The sequence below is a fragment of the Podarcis erhardii genome (assembly GCF_964252035.2).
Source record: "Podarcis erhardii genome assembly, chromosome: 8".
Lineage (NCBI taxonomy): Eukaryota > Metazoa > Chordata > Lepidosauria > Squamata > Lacertidae > Podarcis > Podarcis erhardii.
Window position 1 is genome coordinate 86,626,256 of NC_138499.1, and position 27,999 is coordinate 86,654,254.

The 27,999-nt window shown below is 43.0% G+C and overlaps 1 protein-coding gene across 1 annotated transcript; it reads right to left on the minus strand.

The window, feature by feature from the left end:
• Window positions 1–364: 364 nt before the first annotated feature.
• SNX5 (sorting nexin 5) lies at window positions 365–27,994 on the minus strand. Its single transcript, XM_081872809.1, has 13 exons — window positions 27,863–27,994; window positions 19,200–19,304; window positions 17,789–17,899; window positions 15,947–16,068; window positions 13,588–13,711; window positions 11,999–12,094; window positions 11,044–11,149; window positions 10,872–10,947; window positions 7,904–7,943; window positions 6,219–6,305; window positions 4,845–5,004; window positions 3,061–3,146; window positions 365–954 (listed from the first exon to the last, which is right to left on the minus strand). Exons 1-13 carry the CDS (start codon window positions 27,920–27,922, stop codon window positions 904–906), a joined length of 1,224 nt encoding a protein of 407 aa, XP_081728935.1. The 5' UTR covers window positions 27,923–27,994; the 3' UTR covers window positions 365–903.
• Window positions 27,995–27,999: the final 5 nt, after the last annotated feature.

Consider the following 27,999-nt stretch of genomic DNA (forward strand, 5'->3'; position numbering starts at 1 on the left):
AGTCATGCTGGCCACATGACCCAGAAGCTGTACGCTGGTTCCCTCAGCCAATAAAGCGAGATGAGCGCCGCAACCCCAGAGTCGGCCATGACTGGACCTAATGGTCAGGGGTCCCCTTTACCTAATCATTGTTTCTATTTATTATTGTGATTTCAATGTTTGTTTTTTAATGTTATTGTGGTTATTGTGAGCCACCTTTGTTGTTGGAAAAGTGGAATACAATTATTAAATCAAATAAACTCAAATAAAGTCGCTTCAGCCAGTGGAACGAGAGTTGCACTGCACATTTCAATATGTAAAATAGCCGTGGAACATAGATGTCTATTACTGTTGCAAGAGCAAAGAAGACTCCACATCAATTAAATGCTACATAAATCAAGAGTAGGCATTTATTTTGTATTCAAGAGTGCATACACAGTGAATCAAAAATATTGCAGTAGAGGTTTATGAAATTTAATGTTAATGCATTTCCTTATAAAACTGTAAAGCATTAGCTGTAGTCATTTGCACATGGAAATAGAGATGTTTGGGTTATGGTATATATGCAACAGGCACCATGACAGATTGTAATTTCAAATCTTCCACTGCACAAACTCATTTCCAGTGCTAAGGCATTTTTCCATAAACCAGTTTCTTCCACAATAGTAATTTACCAGTTATCAAACTCATACACATATTGTTTGCTTACCCTGAGGTTTAACACATCAGTGGAAATTCAAGCAAATCTATATGTAATACATTTTTTTTAATCATTGAGATCAATGCATTAGTGTCAGCTTGGTTAAGTTTTTAGCCAGAAAAAGGTGGTATAGAGAAACCAAGCTAGAAACAGAGTCCCATGCAGCCATTTGAGTGCAATTTCCAAGTGCCTTCCTCACTCCACCCCCCACAGGTAAGTTGCCTTCAGTTCTTCTTTAAAACTTCAATGCAGCTTTGTATGAGAGAAACATTATTCTGGAAGGCAAAAAAAGTAGTCCGTTAGGTGGAGGAGACAGGGAGCCATCAAACCTAACCACAGAATAAGATCATCCAATGTATTTTCAAATAGTCTCGTTCAATGTGCTTTTCTTGTTATCTGAAATACTGAAGTCAGTATGGTATACATAAACTCAACACTGTAGCCCTATGCAGATACTATAACTGCCAGGTGAACTAAAGTATACCTGAAGGAGGGTCTCCACCCCCATCATTCTGCCCGGACACTGAGGTCCAGTGCCGAGGGCCTTCTGGCGGTTCCCTCACTTCAAGAAGCCAAGTTACAGGGAACCAGGCAGAAGGCCTTCTCGGTAGTGGCACCCGCCCTGTGGAACGCCCTCCCACCAGATGTCAAAGAGAACAACAACTACCAGCCCTGTTTAGAGAAGCTTTTAATGGGCAGCCCTGTTTAGGGAAGCTTTTAATGTTTGATGTATTACTGTATTTTAATACTTGGTTGGAAGCCGCCCAGAGTGGCTGGGGAAGCCCAACCAGATGGCAGGGTATAAATAATATTATAAAGGTGGGTTAAATTCATTTTGGTGCAAAACTTTGAATGATTTCTAGTTCATCTTCACATTCAATACCTCCCCCTGCCAAACTCTTAGCTGTTACTTTTTTAAAAAAACACTACCGAGCATCAGTAAAGAAAGTTAGGAAACAAAGTGTGGAGGCAACATGGTATGACTTTATTAGCCAGATAGAGATGCTGCTGTGGCTAATGTCTTAAGTCACTGTTTCTAAACAATCAGATGGAGGGGTTTACTTTATCTTCCCTGCTGAAGCCGTTTGCTCTCTTCCAACAGGAGCAACTTGCAACAAGTAATACAGAAACAGGGACAAAGTGAATGATGCCTTATGCCTTTAACAGCTGTGTGGCTGAAACATATTAAACAGGGTAAGTCTTTTCTGGTATGGGAAACCAATTGGGGGGAAAGCTTAGAATCATAGAGTTGGAAGAGACCACAAGGGCCATCGAGTCCAACCCCCTGCCAAGCAGGAAACAATAAATAAATAAATAAGCGAAAGCAAAAAGTAAGGAGGACGCAAAAACGCCTCCTTCTCTCTTCCTCTCGCTCCCTCCCCTCCCACCTGTTGGTATGCTGTTTGTCAGACAACTTATTGTTTGTGACCTCTGTTTCACTGTCAGACCTTATACTTCATCACAGCGGCTTATAAGATCTGAAGGCTGATTTTTCTTTTGCAGAGGATGAACTTTTTAAGACTAAAGGTTCATTTGGATAAACTGGAACTAGTTCCTGTCTGGACAGGATGTACCAGAACTAGATTCTTTTAAAAAGGAACTTTCCAAGCATTGATAGATCATGAGTGAGCATACTAAGCTTTCTTTGTGTGGAGGTGTATGGTCGGACACTGGGATTCTCCTGTATGTCTCAAAATTGCATGGGAAGCCTTGAGTATAGAAGGCTCCTTTCTTCAGACCTTCACCTTCCTGAGTTTTGACATGAAAGAGCTTCATGCACTTGTGTGGAGGTTTTAAAATTAAGTAGACACATGAAGTAGGTCTTCTGTATAAGAATAAGAGCAAAACATCCCTCCCCCTGGATATGGCTACACAGTGTGAATTCTCAACCTTTTGGGCACCTTGCTCTTAATTATATGCTCCAGTAGTCCCTCCTCCTAAACAAACCATGCCATTTCATAGCTGACTCTTATTCATATAAAAGGCTCTATGAGAATGTCCTTAAAGGTCAGAGTACTCAATTCAGACATATACAAGTCTTCCCTGCACCCAGAGAAAAGCAGTGGCACAGTAGTTCTTTGAAACAAGTCTAATCAAGTTTTCTGTCCATATTTGAAAAGTTTTACCATGCCAAAAAAAAAAAAGACTTCAGGGCTTATTTAGTGATATTGAAAGTTTTGGTTGACAGCATAAAACACACTAATCTAAATCAACCTACTTAATTAGCAATCCCCCCCCACCTGAACAGTCTTCATATTGCAAAAGGCTTGTTTGCTAGCCCTCAAAGGACAAATATGCTGAACTGCCCCCAAATGCATACTGTGGAGTATTTTCTACAGTTAAGGCAGCCTCCAACCAGTGTCTTACTTTAGAACACCTACCTTTGCATGCTTGATCTCAAGCTCAGACATTTCAATTAGATTTTTACGAAATGCTGCTATTCGCTTCTGTTTGAAGTTGATCAGTTCTGCCATTGGGAGAACAGAGACGTTAAATCACTTGGAGATGGACTCGGGGGGGGGGCTTATCGTCTTAAATAATTTTAAACCACTGCAATATTTTTGTATAATCTGAAAATTATTCTAATGGAGTGGGGAGAGAATTGTTTTCAGTTTCATTATTAGGCACAAATGGGGGGGGGGTGGACACACCAACAAGCGTCTACCCTATGCATTACAGATGGGCTGGGTAGGAGAAGAGTGCTGCCGCTGCAGAAGAACACCTGCATGCCAGAACCTAACACACATGGACTTCCATTAGTGTAATAATTCATTTGGGTAGGGTTAATGCTCCAATAGCTTAAACCACTGTCATTTTAATTGAGTTTAATGACAAACACATGAACAAATCATTAGCATAAAGATGTTGAGTACTTGCCAACAGGAATGAGTAACTTTTACAGGCAGCAAAATGTTTTATGTCCTTTGAGAAACTTGGTAACTGAATTAACCCATTTTGTCAAACTATAAATAAGTGCCAAACATGCTGATATATATCTATTCCAAATAATACCCAGTTTTTCTAAAAGATTTCCATAGCACTATGGAAAGGGAAATGCAGGCAGCGACCAATGAATGTGTGTGCCTGAAAGATGCATGATCGTGGACGTATCCATGGTGCCAAACCTGGAAGTGACCTGAAAATGCTACTTAACACGTTGCTAAAAGGGCGTAATGGGGGCAGGGCGGGCTCATATGTGTTCCTCCAATGCATGCGGGGGCCATGAAAGGAACCCCCGTGCAAAATGGTTGTAGACTGAATCAAAAGTCTGGGATGAAGTTAATTTATACTTGTCCCAAACTCTTAGTGTTAGCCTTAGTAATAAATTTAGAAGGATTCTGTAGAGGTAAAGAAAGGGAAAATAGCAATCAAACCAATCAACAAAATTCATCCATAAAAATAACTCAATGCTGGCAGAGCATGTACATGTGGAATATACTGGGGGAAGCAGGTGGGGTTTTATTTTCAATTCTTGCTCAGTAGGGCAAACCTTTAGAGACCCAAAGAACAGACATTATTATAGTCACCTTTATGTGTTACTCAAAACAAAAACAATACTAAAGCATAATATAAAACTCTAGTGGTATTTAAGGATGTCTTAACAAAGTTCTGATTTTTCCCACGGCAGCTGGTTTGGTTTTTTTTTTTCTCTTTTTTGGGTGGGGGGGGGAATATCAAGTGTCATTTTGCTTCAAAAAACCCCCAAACAAACTCATTTTTTTGCTTTGCAAAACATAAGTCTGCCCATTGGGTAATCCAGTACTCTTGGTCAGTGTTCAAATTACAAGGAAAGTGGTAGGGAGGCCATTAAAGAATTCATAAGCTTCCTGCCTCCTCACCTTTTAGACAAATCATGCCCTTGTAATGCTTGACACAGTTACTGAGGGGACCAGACTCCATTTGACATCCCCACGATTCAGATGCTGCTTGTGGAACTTGATGCAGAAAAATGAGATCCCACCCATCACTTCAGAGCAATTTCAATGTTTATCCCTATGCTGATTGCTAGGGATTAAAGTCATGAACACCCTGACTGCATATCACAAGCAGAAGTTACATCTTTCTACAAGGCAAGTAAACTCTAGACTGAAAAACTCTGGAAGAACATCTCAGGCACATCCACTGCAAAGCTTTGCCTTAATGTGGTGTCCTGAAGTGGTTTTACCTTGTTTTGCAGATTCAGAAAGTTTCTCAAATCTTTGACAGCATTCTTGCTGATGTGCTTCTGCCAACTGGACATCTTTGCTTTTCAACCTAGCTTTATCCAAAGCTTTATTTGAATTTTCATACTCCACAAGGGCCCGTGTACGTCTGTACAAGAGATCCTGAATAGGTTGAGTGAAAGAAAGAACAGTTCTTGCTCAGAGAATTTAACTCAAAGCTACACCCCATGTTATACAGATATGCAGCCTGATCTATATCTCAAGAAGCACCCCAAAATGAACAAAGAGCTTTTGAAGAAGTTAAAGATAAACCTTATTACAGTGGTTCCTTGGTTCTTGAACAGCTTGGCTCCCAAACACTGCAAACCCGGAAGTGAGTGTTCTAGTTTGCAAACATTTTTTGGAAGCCGAACGTCTGACACAGCTTCCGATTGAGTACAGGAAGCTCCTGCAGCCAATCAGAAGCCGCGCCTTGCTTTTCGAACCGTTTTCGAACCATTTCAGGAATCGTAGCCAAGCAGAGATATGAAGCTTATCTCCTTAGCACAAGCCTGCCAATCTAGGTCCATGGTGCCCAATGTGGTACCCTCCAAATGATGCTGGACTCCCATCTCCCATCAGTCCAAGCAAGCAGGGCCAAGGTTCAGGGATGCTGGAAGCAATAAGTTGGCCTTGAGCACTGCAACCTCCTGATTTTTTCATGATTAGTGATATACAGTGGTACCTCGCAAGACGAATGCCTCGTAAGACGAAAAACTCGCAAGATGAAAGAGTTTTTCGTTTTTTGAGTTGCTTCGCAAGACGAATTTCCCTATGGGCTTGCTTTGCAAGACGAAAACGTCTTGCAAGTTTGTTTCCTTTTTCTTAAAACCGTTAATACCCAGGGTGCATTCAGAGGGTGCAGTTGCGACTTGACTTTGAGGAGCAACTCATAGCACGCGGTGTGGTAGCCTTTTTTGAGGTTTTTGAAGACTTTGGTGATTTTTGAAGCTTTTCCAAAATCCGTGCTTCGCAAGAAGAAAAATTCGCAAGACGAAAAAACTCGCAGAACGAATTAATTTCGTCTTGCGAGGTACCACTGTAGTTGAATCAGAAAGGGCTGCAAGTTTCTCATCAGAAGCAGATGAATAAGGTCGTGAACTCCAGGTGTGGCAATTGGTCTAAGGAGTAGCCAAAGAAGTTCTGAACCTCAATGACAAAAAGATGTACCCTATCAACAATGAACATAGTCTCCCCATTATCTTGGTACCATTTCAACCTTCAGATTGCGATCATGTGGAGCATGTTAATGCATTGTTATCAAAACTGTGGTACAAAGTTCAGCCAAATTGTTCTCATAGTGTAAGTACTGGAGAAAACGTTCAGAGAGGACTCACTTTTGCTGCTTCTATATTGAGCATATAGTATCTTAGTAATTCTGATAGTTTCAAATCTTCATCAGAAGAAACACGATTCTCTACTTTCTATGGAGAAGAAAACATAATTACTGTATAGACAAACAATTTAAAATTTAGTGCATACTGGCTGTAGCATCTTTAAGAAAAAAAAAGTTAAATTCTGCAGAATAAATAGTTCCATTTCAATTTGGCTTTGGGCTGCTTAGGAATGGAAACAACCTTGGCTGCCCTGCTGAATGACCCACACAAGGACACAGGAGTGACTTGAGGATATGATTCTAGACCCGGCTTCCTCAACCTCGGCCCTCCAGATGTTTTAAGACTACAATTCCCATAATCCCTGACCACTGGGTCCTGCTAGCTAGGGATCATGGGAGTTGTAGGCCAAAAACATCTGGAGGGCCAAGGTTGAGGAAGCCTGTTCTAGACAGTAGTGCTGGGGAACTTCTATTTTACACCTTGGTCATTTGCTTATAGGGTGCCTCAAAGTTCAACCTTGCTGAGATTCTGGATCAGTGCCTGGGGCCATCCATGGACTTCCTGTAGGCTAACAAATGAAGCTTAATCCAGGAATAACTATGGTGCTCTGTGTCAGCAGGCAGGCAGGCATACTGAACTTTATGGCACTGTAGCTGCTAAACCTTATTACCCCACACATTTCCCCAATAATCCAACAAATCAACAAAGTTATCCAGCATGCAGAAACACAAGATGATGTGCACATCAGTAGGGTTGAGTTCAATAGAACTGCTGCTCTAGAAACAGGGGTTCAAGCTGTGTGGCACTAAACACAGGTTATTATTTTGGAATACCCTTGGACCCAACTCTGACAAATTATGTTCAGGTGACAGCTGCGGTGGGTATTCCTTTGCCCAGCGCAAGCTGGTGCACCAACTACAGATCTGGCCATGAAAACACATGTCTTAGTTACACCTTGTCTGGAATACTCTTACTGGACCCACTCTAAGTGGGGCTTCTTTTGAAAAGGTGTCTGGAAACTCAGTTTGGTTCAGGGTGCAATAATCTTTAACATCCATTATGGGGAGGAATTGAACGTTACACTTTTTTTTCCAATGGTTCTGTCAGCGTAAGCACTTCAGCTTGCTGATAGAACATTTTCCCCTTTTCTCCTGCCAGGCACTGTTCTGGGGGTTCTCCAGACCCCGACACACACACACCCCGAGTCAGTTTGCTGTGCTGGTACCTGCTAAAGCACCTTCTTAGTTGAACTGGCCTGTGGTTTTTAGGCTAATGATACTAAAGGTACTGTTTTCTGCACTATTATCATGGTCAGATGCCCCCTTGTGTGTCCCAACTGACCAGCGCAGTCCGTCAGGCTGTGTCTAAGGAGAGGCTTTCTCAGAGGAAGACCCTCCTGGTGAAGTGAATGCTGACCCCTCCCTTACAATTGTTTGTCAGATGGCAAATACCTTCCATTTTAGAAAGACATCTGACCCATATGGTTTTATACTGATGACATGTGCCAATTGTAGTTTTTTGTTTTGTCTTCTGCTGCTTTTTCTGCTTTCTGCTACTTATGTTTTACAATACAATCTTAAATGTTTTGATTGCTCTTAAGAGGGATGTTACTGTCTTGGATTAATTTTGGGGGAAAGGTGGGATATAAATATTTTAAATAAAAAATAAAATAAATTAAAAGTTACCCGGAGTTTCTCAAAGAGCTCAGAAATTTTCACCAAGTACCTGGGGAGGAATAGGGTGAGAAGAGAATGTTAACTGTATCTCCCAAACCCTGAACTCACACCAATAGCTTTATATTAGCAGCAAACCTCCTGCACTGGGGCAAGGAGTTGGGCCACATCAGCTATGGCTGCCAAGTTAGTGGTTAAATTCATAGGTGCAGTGACCTGGCTCCACGCCTCCTCTGCCAAACTATTTGGCTTCTGTGCTAACTGTAGAGGAAAGTCTTTCCTCCACAACCAGGATAGAAACCTCCACGTTGGATCACCTCCACCAGTCGACCTGGAGGAAAGCAATATTTTTAGTCTGTGTTTCCACACTGGCTGGGAAGGAGAGTGCTCCCCACTTTTCTATGGCCAGCAGTGTGACACAGGCTACTAGCCCCTTAGCAGACATGTAAAAGAAATGGCACTGCAAGTAACTTTTGTGGGCTTATTTATATAAGACTAGATTCTGATTCTACCTGCCTGAACAGATTGGCCTGTTCCGTAAGACTCCAGTTATGACGACACAGAAGAACACAGGGCAAGGAAGGAGGTACTAACAGTAGAGATATGAAGCTGTACGAAAGACAAGATGTGCAGACATTCCTGACCAACAGAAGCTACCACACCATATTAACTGGATAATCTGGTAAATGTATTCATGCTACTGCATCCTGCTAGGCAGTAATGAAATTTTAGCAGAGTCTTCCAGAGGGAACTCAATTTTCATCACTATAAACAAGTCCAACAGAGAGGAGTCAGGAATTATGCTTGAGGAAGATAATATAGTACTAGAAGACAACTTCTAGGTTGCCAACATGGCGCCCACAGGCATCAGTGTCCCCCCCCAAAAGCCTCAAAAGTGCACAACGCATGAGTGACTATTTGGTCTTCATGCTCAGTCCCTATTAGCACTGGTTTCCCCTCTCCTACAATGAACACTTTCCCCAAAACATGTCCACTTTTCATTGGATGCCAGGACTGGACACCCACCTTCACTTCTGTTCTGAACAGAGGGAAAATGCCTGATGTCGTGCCTCCCCCTAATTGATTGGAGTGGGGCAATGGGGCATGCCTGTGCCATTCGGTAGTCCTGCCTCTTGTTCTACTCTTGCCTAAGGCAGCCATTTTGGTTTAGGCAACAACCCCCACTGCAGCCATTTTGTGACTGGAGCCCACAGCACTCTCTCAAAATTCCAGATGTGCCCACTGGCCCAAAAAGGAGACCCCATAGAAAAAGAACGAGGGCTGGTGTTGTTCTGGTGCAAAGAACTAGAAACATACATGGATCTGGAATAGAATGTTCAGCAATTGTACATTTGCAAAATTTTAAACCTGAGTTTCAGAACACTTTTGTATCAGAAGGTGACAGCACACTCAAGTGAATAGCACTGTACTGGCAGCAGGTGGCGCTGTGGTCTAAACCACTGAGCCTCTTGGGTTTGCTGATCAGAAGGTCAGCGGTTAGAATGCCCATGATAGGGTGAGCTCCCATTGGTCTGTCCCAGCTCCTGCCAACCTTGCAGTTCGAAAGCATGCCAGTGCAAGTAGATAAAGAGGTACTGCTGTGGTGGAAAGGTAAATGGTGTTTCTGTGTGCTCTGGCGCTTGTCGCGGTGTCCCATTGCACCAAAAGCGGTTTAGTCATGCTGGCCACACGACCCGGAAAGCTATCTGTGAACAAACACTGGCTCCCTTGGCCTGAAAGCAAGATGAGCGCCGTGCCCCATAGTCACCTTTGACTGGACTTAACCGTGCAGGGGTCCTTTACCTTTACCTTTTACTGGCAGCAAAAAATACCATAAGGGGTTGCATTCAAAGTAGTGCTAAGGAGATAGTTTCATCAGTACAGGCATTTCTGCTTGCCCAATGGAATGTTCTCTCCTCTCCTCGCTCTGTGTGCTGTTCTGGGGGCTCTCAAGACCTTCCAGAGCAGATCAGGGTGTGGGTGGCAAGGAGAAGAAAGGGGAGTCCTCTTACCCTAGTGGGAATCATTACACTGGTTTCTGCTAGGGCAACAATTTAGTTGAATACAGCCCAATGAGTCCACAGGAGTCAATTGCTGTTACACGAGAGGGTAAGAACAGCAGAATACAGGGAGCAGAAGCAGCTAGCTGCCAGTTGAGAAATCAATAGTATTAAGACACAAAAAAAGAACAGAGAAATTTACAGACACTAGGTGATATCAACATTCATCATGCTCAGAAAAAACCCACTGAAATCAATAGGTCTATGCTGAATATGACATGGGACAGTATCCAACCGAACAGTTCTGCTAGTGTAAGGATTCTTAGTTGTGCAATGGAAATTCTTCACCCTCTCCTCACCCTGCACGCCCTGTAAATCTGCTCCAGAGAGGTGAGGGAACCCCTGCAATAGATTCAAAGGTCAAGCTGGAAGGGGGTGGCAGCACAGGGAGAAGTGGGGATGCTTCTCTTGAACAGCTGAAAGTTCTTGTCCTAGTGAAACAGTACAGTTGGATAACTCCCTAAGATGGGTATCACCTACTAGCAAAAAAGAATCAATAGGAAAGAAATGCAGAAAGTGAAAATCCAAGGCAGAAAAATAAAAGGAAATAGCATGAAAACTAATCAAATTTACAGAAGGCACCAAAAGTTAATATTCTGAATTCTAATTTCCCTTTAATATTGTTTTCAGGTTTGGCTTAATTATACAGGATGTCTCAACTGCGTCACCCTTAACATGTCCTGCTGCCATTTAAATAAAATAAAAAAGTTATCAGGATAGCAGATGATGAATCTGACACGTTACATTTACTTTGAACCTTAGTGGCCTTTGTCACTGTGACAAAATAATAATAATAATAATAATAATAATAATAATAATAATAATAATAATAATAATGCCCTTATTGTCAATGTACAACCTGTGTACAATGAAAGTTTGAGAATCGTTGCAATTTTTGAAGAGGAATGGCATGGACTTACTTTTTAATGGTAGTTGGTTCTTCTACAGCCAGACTATTTAAGCAAGCCGAAGTATGAATATAGTCATCTGCAACATCTATTGAGAAAGAACACAAAACACTTTCAGTCTTGTCTCTGAACTGAGCAGTATTTAGAAAATACTCTTAAGTGTCTCTATAGGTAAAAAAGTTACTTTTGTGAGCTCTTGTCATCTTATCTGCCTTTGCACATGCATCCTTGATTCTGTTGTAGTAGTTTATAAGAAATGTCTTCTCTTGTCCAAAGAAATCATCTACTTCCTGGAAAGAGATTTTCGGATGATTAAGGTAGTGTTTTGACCAAGAAAACGCAAAAATTAGGCTTGAGTTACTTTCACATTAACCCTCTTTAGTAGGAACGCAATACGAGCTTGGCTTTTGAAATCATTTACAAAATATTTAGCTACTTTAAGCCTTCCCTGAAACAAGTGAACATCATGTGTACGTGTGCAGGATTACGACAGCCCCAACCCCCTTTTACCTGAAAGTTACTTAAATCTTTTCAAACTAATCAGCCTTAAAAAAAGAAAAACACTTTAAAAGTCCTGCTCTGATAGGTTCACTGCACAAGCAATCTCCATTCCCTCAGTTCTGTTCCCTACCCCATAAAAAAATCCTGATAAGTTAGTTTTACTTTACAGTGGAAAGGAAAGTGCTGGCACTTTGCTCTCATCCAGCAGGACTGTTGTTATGTCTATACCTCCAAAAATAGGATGGAGGAGTGCTCACAGTAGTACTGAATTCATGGTGTCCTGGAGCCCCCGATTTGCCCCCCCCCTCCAACCCACTCCATTGCTAAAGAATGAGCCTACGTGTTTGTTCTTAGCAACGCAATTTGCACAGTTTCATGCCAGAAAGTTTTGAAGTGATTTACAATAAAACAGTTAACATACGAAAAAGGAGTTAAAACAATTGCATATATAAAAAGATTTTTAAAAAATAAATATAAAAGCAGTTCAAAACAACAACAGCATTTATATGAAATCAATTAAAATCCAAGAGAGCAACTGGAATAAAGGTTTTTAAATGCCAGTAATACAGTATACGTAAGCAGGCATACAGATTTATGGAAAATAATGCAAGAGATAATCTAGCTTTAAGAACTCTTACTTTAACCCCAGAGAACAGAACTTCGTCAGCGCTCTTCACCACAATTTTGAAGAAGCCACCAAACATTTCTTTTGTGTTTTTCCTCCGAACACTTAGCTAAGAGAGATATGGAAAGAGACACATTAGGCAGTGATAAACTATCCTATTCATTATGCTGGAATTCAAACCTATGATCTTGGTGCTATTGGCACCATACTCTAACCCATGCATTTCCAGTATTCTACCCACAGAGCCCACTTTAGAGTAGTAGCTATTAATGACGTCTACGTGTGACAAATTGGCACTACAGGAACAGAGCCAGTTACAAAATTGTGGCTGGTGGAGTTTGGCATATTCAATCAGCAACTACAGACATAATTTTATTATTTCTAATCCCGTTTCAAAAATTGCTGAATTCTTTGCCACAGCACTTTACTTGTGGCAAGGAGTTCCATAGTTCAGCTGTCCTCAAGTTAAAAAGGTGTTATTTACGGAAGCAATGTGAAGTTGTATATAGCTTAAATGCAGTCTTGCCTTCCTTTGACAGGATTTTTTTGGGGCTTGATTCTTTCAGTGGTTCTTGTAATTGTCTGGATTGTTTTAAATGGAAGAATTTTGATTTTATATTTTAATGCTGTTATTCATTATGAATTTTGATGTTTTAATTTACCGTATTTTTCGTCCCATAGGACGCTCCGTCCCATAGGACGCACCTACTTTTTTTGGGGGGGAAATGAAGGGAAAAAAAATTTCCTTTATTTTCCCCACAAAACCAGGTCAGGGAACAGTGGGATGGCGGCGCTGCGCCTCCCAACTGTCCCCCGAGCTTGTGGGCTGGCCAATGTCTGCCTGGCGCGAGGGGCGCTCTGCTTCAGGGTGCCCCACGCGCCGGGCAGCAGACTGCTATCCGCAGCATGGGGAGCCCTGCGGGGAAGTCCTGCAGGGCTCCCCACGCTGCGGATGTCTGTCCGGCGTGCGGGGCGCTCTGCTTCAGGGCGCGCCGCCCACTGGGCGGCAGGCTGCTATCCGCAGCGTGGGGAGCCCTGCGGGGAAGTCCTGCAGCACTCCCCACGCTGCGGATGTCTGTCCGGCGTGTGGGGTGCTCTGGTTCAGGGTGCCCCGCCCGCCGGGCGGCAGGCTGTGGACACCTGCGCGAAGCACGGGCGTCCTCCGGAGGGCACCCCGTGCTCCGCGCTGCAGGTTGCCGCCCGCAAGCCTTGCGCACCGGGGGGAGTCCCCCCGGTGCGCAAGGCTTGCCGACACCAGCGCGAAGCACGGGGCGTCCTCCAAAGGGCGCCCCGTGCTCCGCGCTGCAGGCTGCCGCCCGCAAGCCTTGCGCGCCCGGGGGGAGATCCGCGCAAGGCTTGCGGATAGCTGCCTGGAGAGCGAGAGGTGTCGGTGCGCACGGACGCCTCTCGCTCTCCAGGCTTCAGCGAAAGCCTGCATTTGCCCCATAGGACGCACACACATTTCCCCTTCATTTTTGGAGGAGAAAACGTGCATCCTATAGGGCGAAAAATACGGTAATGATCTGTAAATCATCCTGGGATATTTTTGATGAAGGCTGGTTTAGAAATAGTGTAAATAAATGAAAAGCAGGTGTGCCTTACATCCTGATCATACTCAAGAAAGACATGAAAGTTGTGATCTTGGCTGAGAAGAGGGTGGGCAGAAATTCGCTGAAGGAAGACTTCATGTGACGATACCGTTTTCTTGAAGACCGCAAGGTACTCCCTGGAAGAAAAATAATATTGGAATGGGAAAAAATGTGCCCCACATTGTGCACACTTCGGCCTAAGGTGCACCTGCATCATAGTGGACTGTGCATACAAGCAATGCAGGTTATCTTCTTGCATAGAATCGAGGAGCTGGAAAGGACCCAAAGTGTCATCTGCCCCTCAGGAATCACAGCCAATTGCAGTCAGTTACAGTTGTACCTTGGAAGTCAAACCGAATCTGTTCCGGAAGTCCATTCGACTTCCAAAACGTCCGGAAACCAAAGCACGACTTCTGATTGGACACAGAATTGGCTCCTGCAGCCAATTGGAGGCTGCGGATGTTTGGCTTCCAAAAATAGTTCGCAAACTGGAACGGTCACTTCCAGGTTTGCAGCGTTCCGGAGCCAAAAGGTTTGAGAACTAAGCTGTTCGAAAACCAAGGTATGACTGTAATTGCTTTCACTGATGAATGCCATAACTTCTTATTTACATTTTAGATGACAGATTAGACGCCACTCTTCCACCCAACAGTACCATCAGTGGCTGCAATGACCATATACCTCGAATTGTGTGCACAGGTCCCGATCTGGCAGTAAGAACCACACGCATAGCCAGAGACTGGAATTACAGACCATCCCCAGAAACAGGACCAAGGGCACCTCCTTCACAGCAAACTCATCTCCCTTGCTGAACTTGGATGACTTCCATCACATGCAATTCTTGTCAGAGCTTTTCTTTTCTAAAAAAATGTTTAGGGGTACTCTCATTTTCCTACTCATATTGAGATACTGCCCCTCAATGAGGCCAAACTTAGATTCACAAAATGTTTAGGGTACCCCTGCATCCCCCTGGAAAAAAAGCACTGGTTCTTGTATCCAGATATGAACTTTAGCTTCTTCACATACACCCCATCTTGATATTTTAAATCAGTATTCAACCTCTCAGACTTAAGAACTACCCTTTAATCCCACTAAAAAAATACTGCAAGGCTTTCTGTCATGACAGGCTGATAGATCGACTGTGACACTAAGCTGATAAAGGTGCTACAAGCCACCGTACATATCTGTCTTCAATGACAATGCTGGATCAAAGCGTCTACAAACCAGATCATTCAAGGCAGGGATGGGGGAACTGTAGCCCTCCGCTGCTGACTTCAATTCCTAATTTGATCCAGTCAGAATAGTCTGTCAAGGTCTGGACAGCCACAGGCTCCCTATCTCTTCTTTTTCGTGTGTGCGTATTAACTCTTTCCAGAACAGACTGATTACCAGCTAGTTGGACAGATGGCATTCTCACTAATAGCAACTCTGCCTTCAAACTGGATCCCAAGTTGATTTCCAGGCCTAATCCAAAGCACAGGTTCTTAACTTTAAAACCCTCAACAACTTGGTTCTAGTAATCTCTGAGAATGTGCAAATTCTCCCAGCACTTGCGATCTTCTGAGGAGGCCCTATTTTGAAACATGTCTTATGGGAAGCCTAGCTTACCCTCAAACAGGAGAGGAGCCTTCTTCGTAGCAGCTGTGATGCTCTGGAATAGTCTACCAGGACAGGTCTGTTCTCTTTTTGGAGACTGGTGAATTTGCCTACCCCAACCTTTCACAAACACTGGATGACAGACTGCTATCATGTCTTGTAACTTTATTGAAATGTTTAATTATGTTATAAGTTTTCTTAAGCTTGTAAATGACAAATTGTCTGAATAGTGGTGTATAAACAGATTTAAATAACATGAGCTTTTAACTACGACTGGGGAAACTGGCTTCAAATCCCCATTGGCACTTGGACTTTCACTGGGTGACCTTGAGCCAGTCACTACCTCAGAGCCAAACCTGCACACAAGGTTTGCTGAGAGGATAAAATCATAGAATTGTAGAGTTGGAAGGGTCCCTAAGCATCATCTAGTCTAACCCCTGCAATGCAGGAATATGTAGCTGTCCCATAAGGGGATCAAACGTGCAACCTTGACATTATCAGCACCATGCTCTAACTAACTGAACTATCCAGGGCTATATATTGTCCTTAGAATAAAGGGAGTATATGAATGCAACAAACTAAACTAAACTAAACTAAACTAACAAACCACTAAGAGGAGTGGGAAGACAATGCAAATTCAGAAAACTTACTAGGCCGTTTTAACCTGTAGAGTCTTGACAGTTCAGAAGCCTTCTTTACACTCGTATAGATTTGTCAGCAAGCAAACATTTACATGGGATATAGAGGGTCTTTTCGTTAAGTATGATCACACTCACGCTTCCAGCTCTTGCTTCAATTTGGCAAATTCCTCTTTTGTCATAGACATTTCTCCTTCCCCAAGCTTATGCATCTTCTCTCTGGGGCCATCAAAGTCAGGCTTTGCAGGTGCTGGAGGAATCTTAGACAAAAATATCTGTTGTTAGGAACCTCCTTGTCCAAAAAGAGAACTTCAGTAATTTCTACTGTCTAGCAATTTCTACAAGAACACTGCAAGTCAAACATCTAATTTTTATGGAAATACCTTCCAGCTGAGGTCAGAAAAGCCACCTCTCTGTTGAGCTTCCAGTGCTTTCTGAAGACATTTTTATTCATTTTTAATAGAATTAATAGAATAATAGCTATTAGTCATATTTAGTTTCATTGTACAGTATTGTGTCTCCTACTGTAATTAAATGTAAAGGTAAAGGGACCCCTGACCATTAGGTCCAGTCGTGACCGACTCTGGGGTTGCGGCGCTCATCTCGCTTTATTGGCCGAGGGAGCTGGTGCACAGCTTCCGGGTCATGTGGCCAGCATGACTAAGCCGCTTCTGGCGAACCAGAGCAGCACACGGAAACACCGTTTACCTTTCCACCAGAGCGGTACCTATTTATCTACTTGCACTTTGACGTGCTTTCGAACTGCTAGGTTGGCAGGAGCAGGGACTGAGCAACGGGAGCTCACCCCATCACAGGGATTCGAACTGCTGACCTTCTGATCAGCAAGTCCTAGGCTCTGTGGTTTAACCCACAGCACCACCTGCGTCCCCCTACTGTAATTAAGTAGTATATAATTTGTTAAAGTAAAAAATAAATAACTTAGGTACAGTATAGTATAACAATATTTCGCTATAGAACAGCAGTGTAAATGCTGAAAAGATGTGAAATGAACTAAAATATGACCAATGTATTCAGAGTGTTCTAAGGGCAAATCTGTAGCTACAGATCTGGTGGGACGGAGATTGAGGATAGAGAGTGGTGGAGACGTAGCACATTGCAAGTAAATGCAAAACTGCATCTCCAAAAAGTAGTATTGTATTGTATGTCTAATTTAAATAAAATGATGAAATTTGAAGTGTGTGAACTCCTGACAATAATCTCATTGCCTTTGTGTGAACCCCTCGCACAAAAGATAGGAGCATTTGTTGAGGGGTGTCAAATGCTCGGAGCTGAAACTTTGAGAACAGCACTCTAGCACACACAAGCATACACACACCCTTGCTGCTAAACATATATGTCATTTCTCAACTACTTCAGTCTTCAATAAAACCAACAAGCTAAAAAAAATCCAAACCAACAATAGTACAACTAAATTTATTTTAAAAACTGGAGAAAACTCAAAACCACACAATTAAAAGATTAGCAAAATAAAGCAGAATTTAACTGCACTTCAGCAAGATCCACATCTCTGACTCTTCTCAGATCTCCTTTTGGAGGCAATTTCACAATGATCCACCAATGAAGTATCACTACTTCATTAAATTATCATCTTGCTGCCCTCAGTAAGGTTTCATTATTTGATAAACTCAAAATTAGTTACTGTAAAGAGTTGAAATGTGGTTACTTAATAGTGCAACCTACCCATGTAAACTCAGAAGTAAGTCTCACTGAACCTAATGGGGTTTAATCCCAGGTTAAGTGGGTACAGAACTGCAGCATAACTGAAATATCCATAGCAACCCCACTCATGCATTGAAATGAGTTTCAAGGCTACAGATATATATCAATATACACTGGAGATTAAGAATCAGTACTATGAAATTCTAAAACAAAAAATCAGAAACCACAGAATTAATTGTTTGCAATTTCATTGTTTAGCAAAGATGTCTGCATTTTAAATCAGATTTTGTAAGTACTTACAATTAGTCCTGCATACTCTTCTGTCTCAATAAATGTGTCGTGCAGCCACTCAAAATCTTCATGCTGTCTTGTAACTGAGAATTCTGTGCTCTGAAAAACTGGCAGTGTAGTCTGAAAGCAGAAATCAGTTACTCCTTTGGACCTCATTAATACAAAAAATAAAAATAGTAAGTAGTGTAGGCTTTTGAGACTGTTAAGCTGGAGCATGGGGGAAGACTTCAGGTTTGTAGAATCTACTTTTTTTTTTAACTAGAACCCTGAGAGCCACCAACTGGAGCCAGGTGTAAAGAAACACGTGTAAAATTAAAGTATTCTGAGACAAGAGATCAGGAATTTGTTCTGAATGCCAGAAATGGAGTTTACAGCCCTTCTACACAAAACTCCACTATGAGGTTTCCTCACTTGCTGTTGCAACCATATCCCATATTCAGATCTATGCAGGCAGCACAACTGCCATCAAAAACTGTTTAGAAGTCAAGATACAAACAAACAGAAAAAGTCTGAACTGATTTTAAATTTAAAGACTAAGTCCCAAATCTTGCCCCCCCTTACTGAAATCAAATCTGAATTACTACATGTTATTAAAAGCAGTAATATAATGTGTGAATATAAAGTGAGATTAAACAAATGAACTCAAAACCAGTTAATTAAATTTCTTAACCCCAAACCAGTATCTTAAAATGACCCATGAGCAACATCATCCCTGAAATATTGCTTTTGTAAAATTTAAACAAAATCTCAGCTTATTTTGGCCATGGTTCATTTTGAATTTTATATAAATGGATATATATATATATATATACATATATATATATATATATATATATATATATATATATATATTGGTTTAAAACATGATATATGGCTTTTCAGGTGGTTTTCAATACACTGCTCAATCTTGATTAATACAAGAGGTATTTACGGTAGGTGTATATGGAAGCAAGTGAAAAAATAAAATATAATAAAAAGTACAGTGGACCCTCTGGATATGGATTTAATTCGTTCCACGGGTCCGTACGCACGTCAAAAGAATCTGTATCCAGAGGCGCCGCTTCTGCACACATGCACAGTGCAATAGAGCACTTCTGTGCATGTGCAAGCAGCGAAACCCGGAAAAATACTTCCGGGTTTGCCGTTTTGGCAACCCGAAGATTACATATCCAGAGAGGTACGTAACCCAAGAGTCCACTGTAGAGGGAAGATTTCCGAAGAGATAATTCTGGAGAAACAGAGCACATCATCTTTTAAAAATTGGCATTAAAATGCTTTCATTTCAATTTACATGAGGTAAGGCTATTTTCCAAGCCATGTTCACTAATCTGTAACTTCACAGAAGTTACCTCGGTCACTAAACATGGCAAAGTTGTAGCTTTGTCCCAACTTTAATTATCCTTCTTCCCTGCCATCTTACCTTAGTATGGACTGTGAATTTCACTTTGTCTTTTTCACTGAGAGCATCAGGGATATCAATCTGTAGTGAAGGGTCAATATTTAGATCCACAGACACAGACCTCATCTGAAATGAAAGCAGAAGGAATTTAGAGGGCTGGAGAAATCAGCAATAGTTTCCTACACCAGCTCCATACCTGTTAAACCTCAGCTAGGAGGATGGGATAGGAATAGCAATTATTTGGAAGCAACCTTCAGGTCACCTATTTACTGTGGTACTGCTGCTGAGGAGCACTTACCAGAGTTCAATCTCAATTTGTAACCATTAGCAGTAACAATACATGAAAAATATATGAGAGGATTATTATAGCATCAATTGAACAAAAACAGGTCTTGGGGGTGGGGAAGATAAAACTACTTTCTTTTTTTCTTTCCTTAGGAGCATAAAGAATATGAAGAAGATTGGCAGAAGGGATGTGGAGAAGAGTTAAGAGCCTCAGACATAAGATCTCCAGGTTGATGGACTATATGGAATTGACGGAAAGGACTGGCAGAGGCCGAGACCAGGAAGAGGAGACGGTGAAGAAGATTGGAAAATTTAAAGTCTATATAGGGAAATTTTGTAAAATTTAATGAGGGATAGAAAAATCTTGGAATGGATTTTTTTTTTTTTTGCCTTAATGGGAATGTTTTAAGAGGTTAAGTGTAAATAGGTATATTAGATTTAATGGGGAATAAGATTAAAAATATTTTAAGATAAAGGATTTGCTGAGATAACGCATAGAAGTGGAATACAAGGAGGGAGGTGAGAGGAGGTCAATGAAACAAGGGAATGAAAGATTATGGTAAAGGTATGATGTGTGTTTTTAAATTGTTTTTGTTTTGTTTTGTTTACGTTTATGGTGTTTAGATGTTAAGGTTGTGTTTTGTATTGTCTATATTGTATTGTTTCTTTTTTCTTTTTCTTCTTTTTTGTAAGTTTTAAAAGTAATAAATATCATTTTTTAAAAAATAGATTTATACTGCAATCTCAGAGAAGCCTATGCAGGACTGGCGGACAGTTAATTTGAATTTTATTTAAAAAATTATTTCAAAAGAAGGGCTAAAATTAATTTCAACATTGTTTATCAAAACTGCTTGCCCCCATGTATGATGACCTCTTTCCACACCACTCTTAGTGCATTAAGATCTTCAACTGAGGTCTCTCTCAAAGTTCCATCATATATATTTGTGTGTGTGATGGAAATCAGAGCCATAAGTAGGGCTGTGTGATGTATCAATACATTGTCTGAAACTGGTCTGAAGTTCAGATCGCAATAACAGTTTCAGAATTTTTGAGCTTGCAAGCGTGAAGATCTGTTGCTGGGAAGGACCACAGAGAGTGATTTACGTTGTGGTGACCTTGGCAGAGGAAACCCAAGATGCTCCTCTGCCTGCCTGCACCTTCCCTCCCTCTACAGCCCAGCTGCCCCTCCTTATTTCAGACATTGTAATATACTGGTGTACTGTACTGCGATGGTTAACTAGTGATATATCACTAGTTCTTGGTATCTGAAGAAGTGTGCATGCACACGAAAGTTCATACCAATAACAAACTTAGTTGGTCTCTAAGGTGCTACTGGAAGGAATTTTTTAATAGTGATACAGGTATATCACAATGTGAAAAAATCAGATGTCGTCTATCTAGAAGCAAGGAACTGAAAGCTGAGCTGTGCGGAAACGAAACAGCGGAGCAAAGGCAGAGAGGGGCTGAGGGAGAAGTTAGGGTAGGCAGGCTGAAAAATGAGTTGCTACAGCCTTTGGAATCCTGGGTAGAGGGTGGGAATGGACAGACCAAAGAAGGACAGTTTGTTTTGGTCTTCAGTTGCTACCTGCAAAGTTAGCTGTTCATCTTGCTCCCCACTCCCAAGTGAGAAGGAATCCATTTAAGCATGTGAAAGAGTTTTGTTTACTTATGCCAAGAGTACCACAAGGGAGTCTCTTCAGCATATCAAAAGGCACAGTGCTACTTTTCCTAGAAAAAGAGGTGCCAAAACTCACCATTAACACCTCACTTGTTCTCTTAGAGTTTCGGTGAGTTCAAGCTGAGAAAAAGCCCTGAAAAGGCTTCAGGGGAGCAGCGATGAAAGGGAATGCCAACAGCTCAATAGCTGGTGACAGCTTTTCAGCTGTTTTAGTCAGTCAGGAACACTACCCTTCCGCTCCTGTAGTGGTGATTTCTATCTCCTGTGGTGGCAGGATATCTATCTCCACTTGGTCACAAGGGGGCGCTCCTTAGTTCCAAAAGGCGACTGGCTCCCTGTTAGTTTCAAATGCTGATGCAGTATGCACATAAAAGTGCATAAAAGTACCGCCTGTCTATATGTATGCATGTCTGTGGCCCGTGTGTACAAAAAGTGTGCACAAGTATGGTCACGTCCACGTCGTCACATTTGCTGCTGCTATGTGCCTCTACGAGCTTGGACCAACAGGGAGCATGGCAAAAAATTCTTAGTCATGTCTGCACTAGACTTCTCAGTATTGTAGCAGGTCTAGGCTAAAGAAAAGCCTGCCTGCTGCCATTCAGAAACAGACAAATTGCTAATTAATTAATATTTTGCATCCCTTTCCCCCTCCAAGTTCATCTGACTTTACAGCCTGGTATAACCGTATATTGTATGTTGCCAAGTGTGAGGAACAGACCTATGAAGCTTGGCGCTCAACAGGCTCAAACGGACAGAGTGTTCAACCAATTTGGTTCCCCTTCCTTATTAATGTCGCAGGTGGTCATATTAGCCTCCCTCTGAACTCAAAACACATTTTGGGGAAAGCTGTTACATCATCTCAATCTTCTACCATTTCCTCTTCCACCCTACCCATTATTTAATTTTCTTCTATTGCCTTTTGGAGTGTTTAACTGGCTAGATTTTCTTTTTGTTTTGTGTTATATTCTTGCTTGTTTGATGTACTACATTGTTCCATGCTCTGAAACTCTAAGAAAAAAAATAAACCCTAACTTCTCTCACCTAGCTGGATCAGGGCTTCCTGCACTTCTGAAGTTACATGTATATACAGGCAACCCCCATTTTCTGTGGGGGTTACGTTCTGGGTCATCACACGTTGTCAGTGGAGTGTGCATAAGTCCACCCCCCCTGAAAGCACTATTTAATGTTTGGATAAGATATAAGGACTTGCTTGAAAATAAAACTCCAAGGTGGTTGTCACCAATAGAAGCTAAGGCTCTGAAAAAAATATGGAGGCAAATTGGCCAAAATATTGGGAAATTTTGGAACAAGGAGGAGATAGATTAAAACTGCAGAGTTTTGACAAACTAAAAAAAAAGGTACGAGATTGGCTCCATTATTATCAAATAAGGGAGGCTTATAACCTGGATAAGAAAATTGGCTTTCAGGTGGAAAAATCAAAATTGGAAACAGAATTGTTAGATCCTAAAACTAAGAATCTGTCAAGAATGTATAACTTGCTGTTGAAATGGAATACACAGGATGAAATGGTTAAATCTGTTATGATCAAATGGGCACAAGATGTTGGACATAATATTATGATGGCTGACTGGGAAAAGTTATGGACCACAGGTATGAAGTTTACGGCATGTAATGCCTTAAGAGAGAATATAATGAAAATGATTTACAGGTGGTACTTGACACCAGTCAAGCTTATAAAAATTTATCATTTGCCCAACAATAAATGTTGGAAATGTAAAGAGGTTGAAGGTACATTCTTTCACCTTTGGTGGACATGCCCAAAGATTAAGACCTTTTGGGAGATGATATATAATGAAATGAAAAAGGTATTTAAATATACCTTCCAGAAGAAACCAGAGGCCTTTCTCTTGGGCATGGTCGGCCAATTGGTGCGAAAGGAGAGACCTGGGAGAGGAGAGGGTTGAAGAAGATTGGAAGAAATTCAAGATTTATTTTAAAAAATACTGTAATTTGGTTGAATGCTAAGAAAGGATGCTAGATCATAAATAATTGTGCACCACTAAATTAGTGAGAATTAAGATGATAAGTAAATTTGAGAAAAAATTATAAACCTTTTGGAGAATTTATAGATTATATTTAAATGAATTTGATATAAGAGTGTAAACAAGATGATAAATTGCTGGCAAGAATTGGCAATGATGTAAATGGGAGCGGGAGGCGTGAGGGAGTCCAAAGATGTTATGAAAAGATGTTATGATATATGTTATACTGTTTTTTTATTTTTGCATTTATGTTTGAAAAATCCAAATAAAATATTATAAAAAAACAACAACAATTGGTGCAAAAGGAGGATAGAACTTTCTTTATGTACGCCACAACAGCAGCAAGAATACTCATCGCAAAGTATTGGAAAATACAAGATTTACCCACCCGGGAAGAATGGCAGATGAAGCTGATGGACTATATGGAACTGGCTGAGATGACTGGCAGAATCCGAGACCAAGGAGAAGAGTTGGTGGAAGAAGAGTGGAAGAAATTTAAAGTAAAATTAAGGAATGTTAGAAAGATGTTGGGGAAAAAAATTATGTGGTTTTAGCAGAAAGGATATAAAGGATTAAGTAAAAATGAATTGGTGAAAGAGAGAAGGTAAAATTATAATATGTTAAGATAAATTATTAGGATAAAAACAAAGTTGGAAGGATTTGCTGGAATATTTAATTGAATTAGAATACAAAAATGGGAGGCCTGAGGAAGTCAAGCAAATAAGTGAATGTAAGTAAGTGAGTTAAAGGTTTGACTTGTTTTTTATTTCTTCTTTTCTTTTTTCTGTTTTTTGATGATTTTTTTATATGTATTGTTTTTTCTTTTTCTTCCTTGATTTTCTTTTTTTCCCCTGTAACCTTTAAAATCTTAATAAAAAATTATTTTAAAACAAAAAAATTAAAACATAAGTCCACCCTGCCCACTTCCGAGTCCAAAAACAACTCCAGCATTTACGGTCACACACTCAAAACAGGAGTTGCCTGTAGACTGTGTGCCATGTCAGCACATTCAATTGCCAAAAGGTTTATACAGCTATTCTGAAGTTACTTATCTTAACTGCCCAGGCACATTCTGTTGTCAAAAGAATATATATTGCAGAGTACATGGGGGGGGGGGAGGATACTGGACAAAAGAAACAGCTTCCGCTCAGATAACACTCTATTCCAGAATAAGCAACAGATTATGCATGAAGTTCATAGTGCAATTTAGGAACACTTCACATTACGTGCAGATTGGTTTCCAGCATGTCCACTTGTGGTACGCAATGCTACTCACTCAGAGTTGATCTTGCCTGCAGGCTAATGATTAATGATCCCAGGCAAACAGGATAGGAAAGCTGCAGCCCTCCAGTGCTGTTGGAATCATAGTTCCATTAGCCTCAGCCAACACACTCAGCTGGCAGTAGTCGGAAACAATTATGGGAATTGCAGTGCAGTCCAACACCATCTGGGGAACCACAATACGTATTGTAAGGATTTATTAAGCATTATTCTATTAAAAATATAAAAATGTCGGTAACAACTTGAGGGCGACTTGATGTTAAGATGAAGGCATATTAAAAATGTGGGCACGGCATAATCTTAGCATTCAACAGCTTTGAGTGGGGGGGTTGTGTGTGGTTTTATCATCAATCAATGGTATATACGTTCTACAAAATAAATTTTAGGCTGCAATTCTATGCACACTTTCCTAAGAATAAGCATTACTGAAAACAGTGGAAGTTGCTTCCAAGTAAAGTTGCGGAGAATTGCACAAGAAGTCCCACTGATCTAGGGCTAAACTGAACATGATGGTAATAGTTCTTTGCATTTAAGCATAACAAATTTTAAAAGTAAACTGACTGGAGATGGGCTGCAGTTCACTGGCATTGTTTATTCCCCTCCTTTTTCTCTGACATGACTCAATCTGACTTACAGATAAAAACAAGAACCTCGAAAAACAAAGAAAAAAATCACTGAAAAACTACTGATAGAATTAAAACTATATACAGATATAAAATATATTAAAGTCATACCAATAATTACAATAAAAACAGCAGGGCACCAGTACTTTCATTAACAACAGTCAGTTCCCCAAAGCCTGCTGTAACAGAAAAGTATTCACCTGCTGGTGGAAGGAAAGAAGGATGGAGCTGATCTAGATTCCCTAGGGAGGGAGCCCCAAAATTTGGAAGCAGCCACTGAGAACATCCCCACCCAGCCTGCCTGTGAGGGTGGAAGGACAGAGAGAAGGGCCTCCCCCAAATATCTCCAAACCTGGGCAGGTATGTATGAGGGAATACGGTCTTCCAGGTCATAACCAACACTTTCAGTTGTGCCCGGAAACAGACTGGCAGCCAGTTGGGAGCTTTTTCTAGCAAGTCGTCTGCTCCCATATAACAATCTGGCTGCAGCTCTTTGAGGCAGCTGCACTTTTCAAGCGCAGCCCCACACAGAGAGGACATCACTAGGGTAGCGTGTCACTGTGGCCAAACCGGACACCTCCAGCATCAGGCGCCCATCTCCTTTGCATACATGAAGTTCAGTCCTTAGGGTCTCCCGGTGGGGCTCGGAGGGAACCTCCGCCAAATAATAATAATAATAATAATAATAATAATAATAATAATAATAATACAGTCATACCTCGGGTTGAAGTAGCTTCGTGATGAATATTTTCGTGTTGTGCTCTGCGGCAACCCGGAAGTAACGGAGTGTGTTACTTCCGGGTTTCGCCGCTTGCAAATACGCTCAAAATGATGTCACGCGCATGCGTGGAAGCAGCAAAACGCGACCCACGCATGCACAGACGCACAGTCGTGTCTTACGTTTACTTCAGGGTGCAAACGGGGCTCCGGAACGGTTCCCGTTCGTTTCCAGAGGTACCACTGTAATTTATTATTTATACCCCGCCTATCTGGCTGAGTTTCCCCAGCCACTCTCGGCAGCTCCCAATCAAATATTAAAAACACAATACAGCATTAAACATTAAAAAAAAACTTCCCTAAACAGGGCTGCCTTCAGATGTCTTCTAAAAGTCTGGTAGTTGTTTTTCTCTTTGACATCTGGTGGGAGGGTGTTCCACAGGGCAGGTGCCACTACGAAGAAGGCCCTCTGCCTGGTTCCCTGTAATCTCACTTCTTGCAATGAGTGAACCACAAGAAGGCCCTCGACGCAGTGGCGTAGCGTGGGTTGTCAGCACCCGGGGCAAGGCAAGTAATTTGCGCCCCCTAACCCGTGGATTTGCGCCCCCTAACCCTAACCCCCAGATGTTGCACCCGGTGCAGCCGGCCCCCGCTGCACCCCCCACGCTACGCCACTGCCTCGGAGCTGGATCTCAGTGTCCGGGCTGAATCCCTTGGCCAGCCCCTGCCAGCAGTACTGAGCTAGCAGACCAGAGGCCTGGCATGGTGGAAGAAGGCAGCTTCCTACGAGCGCCTCGCCCCGTGTCCGGACTGCAGCCCGACCCACCTCCGACCCTCCGGCGCTGGAGGCACAGCCCGAGAAGCGCCTCGCGGCGGGGCAGCTCCGAGGCAGAGGCCCCGCAGCCCTCGCTTCGGCTTCAGAGCGGCCAAGTCGCGCCGGGAGAAAAGGAGCCTGATGGGGGAAGGACGAAGCAGACCGGTGGCGTAGCGTAGGGGGTGCGGGGGGGGGTGGCCGCACCGGGCGCAACATCTGGGGGTTAGGGCTAGGGGGCTCAAATCCACGGGTTAGGAGGCGCAAATCCACGGGTTAGGGGGCGCAAATCCACGGGTTAGGAGGCGCAAATCCACGGGTTAGGGGGCGCAAATCCACGGGTTAGGGGGCGCAAATCCACGGGTTAGGGGGCGCAAATCCACGGGTTAGGGGGCGCCAATCCACGGGTTAGGGGGCGCCAATCCACGGGTTAGGGGGCGCCAATCCACGGGTTAGGGGGCGCCAATCCACGGGTTAGGGGGCGCAAATCCACGGGTTAGGGGGCGCCAATCCACGGGTTAGGGGGCGCCAATCCACGGGTTAGGGGGCGCCAATCCACGGGTTAGGGGGCGCCAATCCACGGGTTAGGGGGCGCAAATCCACGGGTTAGGGGGCGCAAATCCACGGGTTAGGGGGCGCAAATCCACGGGTTAGGGGGCGCAAATCCACGGGTTAGGGGGCGCAAATCCACGGGTTAGGTGGCTCAAATCCACGGGTTAGGGGGCGCCAATCCACGGGTTAGGGGGCGCCAATCCACGGGTTAGGGGGCGCCAATCCACGGGTTAGGGGGCGCCAATCCACGGGTTAGGGGGCGCAAATTACTTGCCTTGCCCCGGGTGCTGACAACCCACGCTACGCCACTGAAGCAGACACCGCCTGAGGGAGCCGGACGACGCGCAGGAAGCGGGCCGGCCGCGTCCACACGTGCAGGCAGGCAGGCAGGCGCAAGGAAGCGGCCCCCTCCCCTCCCAGGAAGCGACGCCCGTCCACAAGCGAAGCGGAACCGACTCGCTCCCGGGAGCCGTCAGCCCGGACTCCGGAGGCCTCTTTCTGCTCCGCGCCTTGGTCTGGGGGGGGGGGGTTGGGTAAAAGTTGCGCGCATTCCCCCCCCCCCGCCTCAAAATAGGCGGGCGCCTGACAGAGCAGCGCTTCTCTGAGGGGAAAAGAGGCAGAGCGGGGGGGGGAGGGGAGGGGAGGGGAAGCGCTTCTTCCCTCCCCCCCCCCAAGCCAAGCCCGGAGAGAGGGGCTGCCCTCGCCCCCGCCCCCCTGCACCGCGCGAGGCTCACCTTCTCCCGGCTCCCCTTCTCCTCCTCCCGCGGCAGCTGCTCCTTCGCGGCCACAGACATAACAGCGCCTCGCCTCGCCCCGGAGGCTCTCACTGCGCAGCCGCGGAACCCCCCCCCCGCCTTTTCTGCCGCTCGGG

What these genes read in the sequence shown, in the direction of transcription:
- SNX5 (XM_081872809.1), bottom strand. Translation starts at nt 27,922, where the DNA reads ATGTCTGTGGCCGCGAAGGAGCAGCTGCCGCGGGAGGAGGAGAAGGGG. An exon ending in TTGAAGCAAGAGCTGGAAGC is followed by an intron (nt 13,712 to 15,946) that starts GTGAGTGTGATC and finishes TTTTTCTTCCAG; the next exon opens with GGAGTACCTTGCGGTCTTCA. An exon ending in TTGAGATCAAGCATGCAAAG is followed by an intron (nt 955 to 3,060) that starts GTAGGTGTTCTA and finishes TTTGCCTTCCAG; the next exon opens with AATAATGTTTCTCTCATACA.